General features: G+C 41.9%; 1 protein-coding gene across 3 annotated transcripts in view; it reads right to left on the bottom strand.

Annotated features, from left to right (window-relative positions):
- LOC124055285 (protein SON) overlaps window positions 1–13,026 on the bottom strand; it is a 59,384-nt gene that overhangs the window by 20,159 nt on the left and 26,199 nt on the right. For all 3 annotated transcript variants that reach the window (XM_046381936.1, XM_046381937.1, XM_046381938.1), the window contains 4 exons: window positions 11,572–11,860; window positions 5,505–5,698; window positions 4,935–5,087; window positions 2,181–2,356 (listed from right to left, as the gene is read on the bottom strand). In XM_046381936.1, the coding sequence (XP_046237892.1) occupies window positions 2,181–2,356; window positions 4,935–5,087; window positions 5,505–5,698; window positions 11,572–11,860 (812 nt within the window). The remainder of the gene's footprint in view (window positions 1–2,180; window positions 2,357–4,934; window positions 5,088–5,504; window positions 5,699–11,571; window positions 11,861–13,026) is intronic.

Below are 13,026 nucleotides of genomic sequence, written 5' to 3'. Positions count from 1 at the left end.
ACACTCATGTTCCCCTGACCTGGAGCTCCTAACCATCCAGTGCCGTCCTTTCTACCTGCCCCGCAAGTTTACTTCGGTCATCATCAGCGCTGTTTACATCCCACCTCAGGCGAACACGGACACTGCTCTCACCGAGCTACATGAGGCTATATCCACCTATCAAGCTAACCAGCCTGATGCAGCCCTCATCATGGCCGGGGACTTTAACCGTGCTAACCTGAGGAAGGTGAAACCGGAGTTTAAACAACACATCGACTGCCCCACCAGAGGAGATAGGACTCTGGTCCACTGTTACTCTCCTTTCAAGGATGGTTACAGGGCCAAGTCTCTGCCTCCGTTTGGCCTTTCGGACCACAGTGCAGTCCTTCTCATGCCGAAATACAAACAACGGCTGAAGCAGGAATCTCCTGCAGTCAGAGAAGTAACACGATGGACTGACCAATCAGAGGCCGCTCTGCGGGGCGCACTGGATTCAGCGGACTGGGATATGTTTCGGTGCAGCTCGGACGGTGACCTCAACGAGTTCACGGAAGCGGTTGTGGGATTTATCGGGAAAATGGTGGAAGACGTAACACCAACAGCCACCACCAGAACTTTTCCCAACCAGAAGCCGTGGGTGGACAAAACTGTCCGCGACGCGCTGAGGACCCACACCGCCGCCTACAACTCAGGACTCGCCACCGGAGACATGACGCTGTACAGGGCTGTTACCTACGCTGTCCGTAGGACGGTGAAGGGGGCTAAACACCGCTACGCCGCAAGACTGGAGCTGCAGATGGAGGGGAGCAACTCCAGGGCGCTGTGGCAGGGACTACGCACCATCACGGACTACAAAGCTACACATCCACCCGAGATGAGAGTCGATGCTTCTCTAGCTGATGAGCTCAACAACTTCTTTGCTCGCTTCGAGTCGGACAGCAGGCAAGAAGCTGCGCTCCCAGCCGGTGAAGAGGTGACGCTCACTGTGACGGAGCTGGAGGTGAGGAGGATGTTTAAAAGTGTAAACACCAGGAAAGCAGCAGGGCCTGACGGCATTAGCGGTCGGGTCCTCAAAGCCTGTGCAGAACAGCTCGCACCGGTGTTTACAACGATATTCAACCTCTCCCTCTCACAGTGTGTGATTCCCACCTGCTTTAAGAAGTCTGTTGTAGTCCCCGTCCCAAAGACAGCCCAGCCCAGTAATCCCAATGACTATAGCCCATAGCCCTCACATCTGTGGTGATGAAATGTTTTGAGAAGCTGGTCAAAACATTCATCACCTCCTCTCTGCCCCCCACCCTGGACCCCCTACAGTTTGCATACCGCCCAGACAGATCCACAGACGACGCCATAACCGTGTTTCTGTTGACTTCATGAAACTATTCACTTTTTTTCTTGGTTGGGAAAAGTGCAAGTGCAATGTCTGTAAAAAAAAAAAAGAATTTCCCCTCGGGGATAAATAAAGTAATTCTGATTCTGATTCTATGCCTTTAGGTACGCAATGGGGCAGTATGCTTTCAAATGTGAAGATTTCGAACCTCCAAGTCTGAGGTCATGATTCTCTGCCAGAAAAAAGTGGATTGTTTCCTCCAGGTTCAGGAGGAGTTGCTGCACCAAGCAAAGAGATTTCAACATCTTGTGATCCTGTGGATGGTGAGTGAATATGTTCCGTCAAAATTAGTTTCTTCTGTAGGGTGGCTGGGTACAGCCTTAGAAATGTGGTGAGGAGCTTGGACATCCAGTGGCAGCTCAGAGTCATTACAGTCATTGCTGGTTTTTGTTGAAAGGAATATATAGTATATCTCATCTAGACTGGTAACACCTCCTCAGTGAGTTGGAACATGTGGCTGGGAGAGAGACATCTGGAATATCATGCTTAGTCTGGTGCCACCATTACCCTCCCCCAATTGCTAATTATACAGTAAAAATTTCTAAATAGTTTTGAGTTGAGGCCTCCATAGTACATGTTCTCTTGTTCTCATCACTATGAGACTACTTTTTCACTTTCAAGTATTTGTGTAAGATAAAATAAATACTTTTTTTTTTTTTGCAAGTGACTTTTTTGTATCTTATGATTACACAATAGTTACATATGGGATGCTAAGTGAACAAGTTATTTATTACTTTTAGTGTTAACTGAATAGTACACCACAGTACATAATACATGGTCAACATGCATAATACATGCCGTATACACTTACATCAGTAAACTCCTTAATGCTGATGCTGTTTGCCTGCTTTGTTACTTTCCTTTTCATTTCCTCCACAGCAGAAATGTTGGGTTGAGCATGGCCAGGAGGTGGCTTGCTGGTAATGGAGTGCAGCGGAAGCAGTGAAGACAGAGCTCCCATGTTAGATAAGGCTGCTGTCATGGTAGCTATAAGGAAGACAGAGGCACAGAGAAAGAGAACAAGACAGCAACCAATGAATAACAAACAGTATCAAATTAACTCTGCAGAGTGTAAGCCTGGAGAGGATCATGTGTTTGTTGGTACTCCATAAAAGTTGTCAGTGCTGCTAGCCATGTAATTGCACAGTGTTGTCAATTATTTTTTCTCCCATTTATGGCTAGCTAACGTTAACTAATGTGTATATATTCTTTCTGAATGCACATCCTTCCCTTATCCTTGCATGCTTTGCACCCACTATATCCTATTTATTACTGTAATACTGCAATTACCCAGTTATGTGACTAATAAAGGATTGTCTTATCTTATCATAACTAGTAAAGATGAAAAGAAAGCAGAACCTTTCATTTTTCATTCACTCTTTTGATGATTTCTTTATTTATGTTGCATTATCTTATCTCCAGTTTTTTTAGCATCTGCTGCGGATTTAATTCGCATTTTAGTCAAAAAAGTGAGGCGCCGACGCAGAGGAAAGCGAGCGGGTGCACTCGTGCGCCTCCGCAGACACGGAACGTGCACACCGTTACCTGGGATCTTCCTCTCTAACGCACGCTCACTCTGTAACAAAATGGATGAGCTGGCACTGCTGATGAGAAATAACAGGGACCTTTCTTCATCTTGTGTTTTGTGCTTCACGGAGACGTGGCTTTGTGAACAGATACCGGACTGCGCGCTGCAGCTGGAGGGATTCCAACTTCTCCGAGCGGATTGTCACAAGGGAATTTCCGGCAAAACTAAAGGTGGAGGTGTCTGTTTTTACATCAACAGCGGCTGGTGTACTGACGTGACTGTGATCTCCCAGCACTGTTCTCCTGCTCTGGAATACTTTTTCACACACCGTAAGCTGTTTTACTCTCCGTGTGAGTTTGCTTCATTCATTCTGGCCGCTGTTTACATCCCGCCGAGTGCGGACGTGCACGAAGTTCAGCGCGTACTCGCGGATCAGGTACTGTGTGTGGAGCAAACATATCCAGACTCCTTAGTTATTGTCCTTGGTGACTTTAATAAAGGAAATCTGAGCCAAGAGTTACCCAAATACAATCAGCTGATCAAATGCCCGACCAGAGAGGAGAACACACCGGATCACTGTTACACCACAATAAATGGAGCATATCGTGCAGTGCCCCGCGCCGCTCTTGGTCTATCTGACCACGTCATGGTCCACCTGATTCCCACATACAGACAGAGGCTGAAGCTCGCCAAACCTATTCATAAGTCCAAAGGGCTTAGGCAAATCACCAACTACAAGCCCAAAGCCCCCCACTCTACTGACGACCTGCGACTAGCCAACAGTCTGAACGAGTTCTACTGTCGCTTTGATGGACTATCTGCCGGCCCTGACACCCCCACTCACCCCATCAACACGGCCATTCACCCCCCCCGCAGTCAGAAACATATTTATTTTACTTATCTTATTTTATTTTGTTACCTTATTTTATTTTATTCTTCTATTATATGTTACTTGTTACGTTCTATGTATGCACCAATCACCAAGACAAATTCCTAGTAATGTGAAACCTCTTCACTTACAATGGCAATAAAGTCTTTCTGATTCTGATTTGCAAAGAAACATTTCAAAGTCAGCCTGTTAAGCTTGGCTAGTAGTGTTGCATCCACAATACCTAGCCTATTAAATGAGTTTGACCTGAATCCCAGAATGGACGTTTTAAATTTGACTTCATTTGCTTTGCACAAGCAAGTAAATGAAATAATTCAAAACACAAAGTACTTGTGTTAATTTGACTATACTGTTTAACACCACACTAATTATAACCTACATCCATGGTATTAATGTTATAATAATACTTAGCTAGCTGTATGACTGATTACCAGGTAATATTCTCAAACAGTATGAAATTATTCATAGTATCATGTGCTCAGGTATGATATATGAAACACAACCTTAAAAAACAAACCACAACTTAATCATTTATGGTGTGCTTCCGTATTTGAATAAGTCTACATCGCTGTTGTTCCCCATTCACAAGCCTGCACACTATTGTCACCTGTTTGTCTAACTATATAATTTCGACAAATTCTGAATAGATAACAACAAAACACAAATAGCAAGAGACAATAAAACCCAGGGCAAACAGCCTTGTTCATGTGTCAGCCCTGACAAATGACTCTGGTTAGACAAATGTAAATAAGTATATGGAACTGGCAAATATTGTAAAAAAAAAAAACACACAAACTGGGATTCATATGTGATATGTCATATGTGATATAGTGAATATAAAGTAATCATACAGAATATATCTGGGCAAATTGCTAAGATTTTTCACTCCATTAGATCAATGAGGTTAAACAGCTGTACAGCCTTCAAAATTACCACAATTATGAATCATCTTTTAAAACAGTTTCAACAAAAATCAAACATTTGTGAAGATTAAATTAAAAAGATGCTCATTACATCAGCATCAAAGCCTTTATAGGGACCTGAAATGATGACCAACTCACCGGACAAATGGACAGTACAGTCGATCAATGGTTCAATAATTTCAGAAAAACATCACACATGAAGGAAAAAAAGAGTTAAAATCATACCAGCTGTCATGCTAGCCACAGCAGCATTCATGGCCATATTTGGCAGAGCCATGGGAAACACCGTTGACCTCAGGCTGGCAGGGATGGGCATACCTGCTTTGGCACACATTGCAGCAGCATTGGCTTTGGCAATTTCCAACAACTGGTCCTTATCTGAGAAAGCACAAAGAGTAAACATAAATAAAATAATCAATAAATCAACTGGATGTGTTGACACAATACCTGTATTTATTAAGTTTCTTTTCACTGAGATGTTCCAAACTCAAATATTTGACAATATGTTCACAAATCAAGTTATTTATTTCTAGACCATACAGTACACCAGCCATACATGAGCACAACGGCACAATGCAAAAACTACATAAAAAAAGCAGTGGTTAGTTAATACTGCTTAGAATCACATTGCTTCTCTTATGTTAAGCATTTCCTAGTCTGAAACAGCTAAATCTCTTAAAAATGAGTGACTTCATAACACAGATACCTACTTATAGATAATAATACCAAAATGCAAAAGAGTATTGACTGCAATTGGTGCAAAAGGTCCAAATAAATGATGGCATATTATCTGACCCAGTTCACTGATGCGTTTATGGCTGTCGCTCAAACTGCAGTGTTTTCGGTTGGGGGATCTATTTTTGCGGAGGATGAGTATAGGGGAGTGACTTGGTTCTCGTTTCCAGCGGTCCCTCTGGCTGTAGGTCACCCTTCTTCGACCTCGTGACAGTGACCGTGAGCGTGACCTCCACGATCTCCAGCCTCCTGACCTGCACAGGCAACATGAAGTTCAATTAATTTATAATGAGCAACTGTTAAACCATATCAGTAGATGGCAAGAGAAACAAGTCCTCTGATGGGCAGTTCTGCACCGACCTTTGTACTATCACCACTATTTTACACTATTTTATTTTCATTTTTTTTAAAACTATGATTCTTTATATTTACATCAACGGAGCATTTTTGCAGATAAATTAGCAAACATAAACAATGTGATAATATGCCAAAGTGACATATGCTGGAACTGAGCTGAATAGCTTTTTCAAAACTTTTTAGACACCTTGACAGTGTTGCTTATTAATTAAGGGCATGCTCTTATCGACTATTGATGCATCATAACACACAGCATCTCTGTTTATGCCAAGGTGGTCATTTTCATGGCCATAATGTACTTGTAAGTAGGGATATGGTCAAGTGACCTCAGAACTGGCTCTATTTTTGCCAACAGTGAAGTTTTTTGATGTCATCAGACCATGATCTCTAAGGTCCAATCGGACAGACAGTCTTTAGCATTTTTTTAATAAAACAATATTAATATAATATATATATAGATAGATAGATAGATTCTATTTTATTATATATACAAACTAAACTGCTTTAGACAATTAAAAAAATAAAAACACCCATCCCCATCCCCAAACACATACACACCCATCCATATGCATATTATGGCTATAGTTGTGTGATAAACAAAGGACTCAATAAAACAGGAAGTCTTGAGTTGCTTTTGAAAACATCAACAGTCTCTACTGCCCTCAGGTCTTCAGGAAAAAGCCAACAACCAGAAGACCTGAGGATTCTAGGAGGTTCATAAGGTATAAGCAAATCTGATAAATAAGTAGGACCAAAACCATTAGAAGCTTTATAAACCAGAAAAAGGATCTTATAATCGACTATAAAGCAGACAGGTAGCTAGTACAGAGATCTTAAAATAGGTGTGATGTGTGCTTGCTTTCTGGTCTTAGTCAACACACTTGCTGAGTTTTAAAGCAACTGTTTATATGTATTCCTTACGGGAATACCAGAAAGCAGAGCATTGCATCAGTCAATCCTGCAGGTAAAAAAACACATGAAGTAGTATCTCTGTACTGGCTTGAGAGAGAAACAGTTGCACTCTGGCAGTGTTCTTTGGGTGATAAAATGTTATTATATTATGTTTCTAATGTGAGGCTCAAAACAGAGATCCGAGTCAAGATGACTCCTAGGTTTCTTAGTTGTTGACAGGGATTTAATGCCAGTGCTTGTAGTTCCACTTTAATTCTCTCTCCCCCTGAACAGTACCAGTGATTAAGACTTCGGTTTTGTCCTGACAAAGCTGTAGAAAATTCTCTGCCATCCAGAACTTGATATCTAAAATACAGTTAAAAAGGGCATTGCTAGGCCCTTGGTCATCAGAAGGGACAGCAATGTAGAAGCTGTGTGTCTTCAGCATAGCTATGGAAATTGATGCTGTGTCTCCACCTTATTGTGGTGGAGGGGTTTGAGTGCCCAAATGATCCCAGGAGCCATGTTGGCGGAGGAGATTTGCCCGTGGTAGGGTCTCTTAAGACTGGGGGAAGGGTTAAACAAAGTGCGGTTCACAGAGAACTCTACGAAAGGCAAAACAAAAGTGTGCCCTGCCTGGAGGGTTACTGGGGTCCCTCCCTGGAGCCACCCTAAGGGCCCGTTGGTGAGCACCTTGTGCCGATGATTGACTTTGTAGCTGTGGCAGCAGATCTGCGGCCGTATGTTTTGGACACTCGAATGATGGATGGATCGGGCAGTCAAAGAAGCAAAAACTTGGGTGTGTAAGGAGTGAGATCAAGATACAAGATACAAGATAGGTTTATTTGTCACATACACAATCATACACGGTACAATGTGCAGTGAAATTCTTTGTGTCCCTGCTACCAAAAAAATAGGTAAATAACAAATTTTAATTTAAAGAAAAAAATAATAAAATTAAATTTAAAAAAAGTGAAAATGTGCATTATTTACATGAGTGGTATTTACATCTACCATGGAGAAAGACTTTCAGTCGGCCTTGAAGAAATTCTTGCAAGCCGTCTGGTGACTCAGGAAGTGGAAGCGGCACTTTGCTCAGACTGTTTACAGTGGAAGTGGTGAGCTGCTAGCCTCAACTGAGGATATATTTGATACTTCGAGGATCTCCTTAATTCCACGACACGCAATACTTGGAGGAAACAGCTCGGGGTAGGCTCACTCATCACTGGAGTGGAAGTCGCTGAGGCAGTTAACAACTTAAGCAACCGCAGCAGCGCCTCGGGGTTGAATGAGATCCATCCAGAGTACCTCAAGGCTCTGGATGTTGTGGGGCTGTCATGGCTGACACGCCTCTGCAACACTGCATGGTTATCGGAAATATTGCCCTTGGAGTGGCAAACTGGAGTGGAGGGTATGTTCCAAAGATAGAGGGATCACACTCCTCAGCCTTCCTGGGAAAGTCACGGGAGTTTGCCCAACCAGTCCACATGTGTTTTTTGGACTGTTTGACAGGTGGCTCTTGAAGAAGGCTTACAACCGAGTCCCTCGGGGCATCTTGTAGGGGGTTCTCTGAGAGTATGGCGTGGTAGGTCAGTTGTTATGGGCTTCGTATTGCCAGCAACAAGTCTATCTTGTTTCCAGTTAGCGTTGGACTCTGTCAGGGTTGCCCTATGTCACCGGTCCATTTTTATGGACAGAATTTCTAGGCGCAGCCAAGTGGCAAAGGGTGTCAGGTTCTCTGGCCTCAAGATTCCATCTCTGCATTTTACAGATAATATAGTATAACACAGATTTTTTCATACTTACATAAAATACAAATACCTCGAGTTTCTACTTAAGTATGGCACATCTTTTGAAAGCAGGGACATGGGTCTGTCCTCCAACAGGCCCACCACCCACAGAAGAAGTCAAAGGGGATTCGTGCAACAATGCAGACTGATAGCAGACACAGGCTGAGACCTTGGCAGTTTGATCCCCAGTTGCTGAAACTGGCTGTTGGGACATGTAATGTCACCTTTCTCGTGGGGAAGGAGCATGAGCTCATGCGTAAGATCGAAAGATACCATTAAGACATAGTCAGGTTCACCTCTACACACAGCAAGGATTTGGAACCAACCTCCTTGAGTAGCACCGGACTCTCCTCTTTTCTGGAGCCGCTCCAGGTGAGAGTGGAAGGGCAGCTGTGGGGTTTCACCCCCGGTTCTTTGCTTCCATGTTGGAGTTTACCCCGGTGAATGAGATGGTTGCTTCCCTGTGTGTGGTTGGGGAACTGGTCCTGCCTGTTGTTTGTGCTTATGCATCAAATGGCAATTCAGTGCCCACCCGTTCTGGAGTCTTTGGGATGTGTGCAGGAAGGTGACCCTACTGGAGACTTGGCAATGACAGCATGACCTATGGAGTGTGACTGGGAGAAATGACCTACCCAATTTTAAACCAAGTGGTGTTCAGTTATTGGACTACTAGTCACAGTTTGTCCACAACATCATGTTTGAACATAAGGATGTCCACACGTGCACTTGGCACCAGGATATTCTAGGTTGCGAGTTGATGATTGATTTTGCAGTTGTATGTTGTGGACACTTGGGTAAAGAGGGGAACAGAGCTGTCAAGAGTTGGATCAGATGGGGAGGATGCCAGATAGACTCAGCAGACCTTAACGAACAGTGAGGGTTTGCAGGGAATGTTTGCCTGAGGACCTCATCAGAGTGGCCAAGGCCCAACTTCGACTACGGACAGACCTAGAATCCAAGTGGGACATTGGATTCCATGGCCAAAGATTCCATGGGCCATTGATTCCCATGTCCCATTCCATCGCCATTGGCTGTTTGGAGGTCAGAAGGTCACTAGTGCCAGTCACAACGGCAATTCCAGAACCTGCTAGTGGACACCAGGAGGTGAAGGGTGCCATCAATCTACTTGCATCAGATGAGGAATCTCTATCCTTGTACGGTTAGACCTTAGTGCTGCATTTGGATGACCATTCTATCTAATTACACAGATTGGAACACTTAATTAGCATTAAAGGAACTGCATTAAGCTGGTTTCAGTCCTGTTTATCAGATCAATCTCAAATTTTTCATGTTAATGATGCACCGTCCATACTCACAAAGTTAGTCCTGAAGTTCCCCAAGGTTCTGTGCTCGGGCCAATACTATTCACCCTTTATATGCTCCCCATCAGTGATGTTATTAGGAAACAATCCATACATTTTCACTGTTATGCAGATGACACACCATTGTACTTTTCAATGAAACCAGATAAAAACAAATCAGCCAGACAAATTTCAGGCATGTCTTAAAGACATGAAAACCTGGATGACTGGCAATTTTCTACTTCTAAATTCAGACAAAACTGAAGTTACTGTTCTGGGCCCTAAACATCTCAGAAATAAATTATCCAATGATATAGCAACTCTATATGGCTTAACGGAAGGCAGACACCCTCTCTACGTTTAAGAGTAGACTTAAAACTTTCCTTTCCTTTTTTATTACTACTATTATCATAATCACCATAGTACCTTCTGTATACTTAATCATTATCTTTATCTATAGTTCTAGTACTTCTGCTATTATTGCTGTTGCTACACATCTCTCTTTATGTGCTCCTTGTCTCACCCTCACCCTGCCTCTTTCTCCCTCCCTCTCTCTCTCTCTCTCTCTCTCTCTCTCAACCCAACCGGTCAAGGCAGATGGCTGTCCACCTAGGTGAGGTTTCTGCATTCTAAAAGGCAGGTTTTCCTCATCACTGTCGCTAAGTGCATGCTTATGGGGGTTCTCTGTACTACAAAATTTAATTAAAGAGTATCATTTAGACCTGCTCCAATTGGAAAGTATCAGGAGATAACTTTTGTTGTGAATTGGTGCTATATAAATAAACTGAAGCATGGCTAGGCTGTAGGTGTCACAGAGCTAGACTTTCTCTCAGCCCCAAAGAAATTCTGGCAAACAGTCCAGCAACTCAGGAAGGGAAAGCTGCTGTAATTCCAATTGTAATTGACACATCCACAAATCTTATGTAAATAGTTTTCGCTGAAGTTTGTTGTTAGTAAAACATCTTGTGTCTGGTCTATTTTCAGTATGTATGTCCCTTAATCCATTTACTACTCTGGTTTAATTAGTTCAAATGACGGAAACTCCAAGGCCCTTTTTCTCCCTCCTTAGAAACATTACAAAACCCTGGGATTCACTTCCTCCTCACCTCACCGCATTTAGAAAAGGAATTTGTGATTTGAAATGGTTTTGGCCCAGTAGGAATCCATCAGTAATCAAGAAAAAACTTTGAGAATTTTCTTTCCTGTCAACAGTATTTGTAATGTGACAGCACATATCAGTTCATGTACATTGTACTTCAGGCCAGACTTCTCTCGGTATGTACCTAAACTGTTAAACTTCATGTTCACAAGATGAATAAACAAGGTTTCAGCTAAATTTCAGCTGTTTGCTTTATTGTATTTATTCATTTACTGAATATTTCTCAAATTCAATTACAGCAACACATTTTTAAAGGCAATGTTTTTGAAGCAAGAATTGTGTTTATTCAACAAGAGAAAGTTGGCAAATCTTATAAACCTTAGCAAGGTTAATAACGTCAGTCAATCGTTGAGTAAAAAAATATATTGCATCAAGTTGATTTGATAATTTGTGTTTTCTCGACATTTTAATTTCTACAATGTGGTTATGAGTTGTGTTAACAGTTAATTATAAATTTCTTTGACAATGTTTGTAATCCAGTTCTTTTCTTTCTTTAATTTCTTACATTTTTTTAACTGTTATTTCCCTGGGCTTTCTCTGGGACTGCAACATTATCACTGCAAATTTTGGTTCATTTGGCTACAGGATAAAGAAAGACCTCAATAAAGACAAAAACCCAGTCAGTCTACCTTGACCTTGATCTCCTCTTCTTTGAAGAGCTGCTGGATCTGGAGCCCCTCTTGTAGCTCCTACATGGTGACTTGGATCCTTTTTGCCTCTTTGATGTCTTTGCTTCTTTTTTCCTCTGTGGGGACTTAGATGGTTTCCTCTTCTTTTTTGATGGCCATTTAACACAGGTAGCAAGGGAACTGGGGTATACTGATGTGTTAAGCTGAGAGACGCTGGGCTCCATGGTCTGGACACATTCAGAAAATGTGGACTGTTTCAGCATGGACTGGGATATGCCAGAACCTGAAGCTTTAGACAACAAAACACATATATTTTGACACACCTTGAAGAACTAAACAAACCTATTTTAAAACATTTGTCTTTATGTAAGTTAAAGGGATGGAAAACAAAGGTAGGTACAAAAACTTATTTTACCTCTAGAATAATAACCACATTTCTTATCTTAACAGTGTTGCACTGAAGCAATAAGAAACTTTTGAGTGATATTTGTCAATTTTTCCTTCTACATCCCTGTGCACTGAAATCGATAATAAGGGCAGAAGGAGCAACCATAACACAGTGAGACCTGTAACGGGAAGGTCTAGGGGCAGGGAAAGATATTAAATTCTTGTCAAATATATTATTCTTGGAATATACTTGTGAATGCAAATGTAAAACAACAACAATCCTATAAGCGTTTCCCATATATTCATTTATTTGTGGTGGCCTGCAACAATATCAACTGTCACATATTACCCCCAGTGGGGGGAGGGGGTATTTATTTTTTTGTTTGTCTGAGAGAATGTCATTTGTGATAGATTAAATAGTAGACAGTTTCCCTTCCAGCCTACTGGCAACTGCACCTGTGCTGCGGAGAAACACACATGGAGGTAGACATGTTTTCTCGCATTAAGTCCCTCCTATAAATGCACTGCCTATGGTGCAATCTCTATTGTTAAATGTAGGAGGATTTATACTGTTTTAAGCTTGTAAGTGCACCTGTTTGCTGCAGTGTCATTCAGCACCAGATTGGTTTCAACTGTTTCAGTAGGTTTACATCATTAACATACTGCAATCGCCATCAGAATTGCAGGTGAAAAAAACTGCAAATCCAAGTTGTGTTTTGGGTAACTTGGCAACAAATTCAACAGATCATACACCAGGAAAGACAATAGCAAGAAGTGTAGTAGGGCAAGTTGGTATGTGTGCAGTAATTTTCAGTAGAAAATATTACACTGTCAATCTGTATGAAACACTGCCCACCCCTGATGGCTGAAAAAAAAAAGTCTGATATTTTAAAGTTTGGATAGTAGGAGTTTCACCATTAGCAGAAAACGTGTTCCCTTTAGTTAGTTTGCATAATCTGCTTCAAAACAGGAAAGGCACATAAAATATTTTTTAAACCCCAGGGAGGTACTTGTTTTTCTTTTGTTTTTTTTTTGTTTTGTTTTTTTTTTTTGGCTTAAGGGAGAGAC

Source organism: Scatophagus argus, chromosome 24 (genome assembly GCF_020382885.2).
Source record: "Scatophagus argus isolate fScaArg1 chromosome 24, fScaArg1.pri, whole genome shotgun sequence".
Taxonomy (NCBI): domain Eukaryota; kingdom Metazoa; phylum Chordata; class Actinopteri; family Scatophagidae; genus Scatophagus; species Scatophagus argus.
Note: the sequence above shows the minus strand (reverse complement) of the source record. Positions and strands in the feature narration are given on the sequence as shown.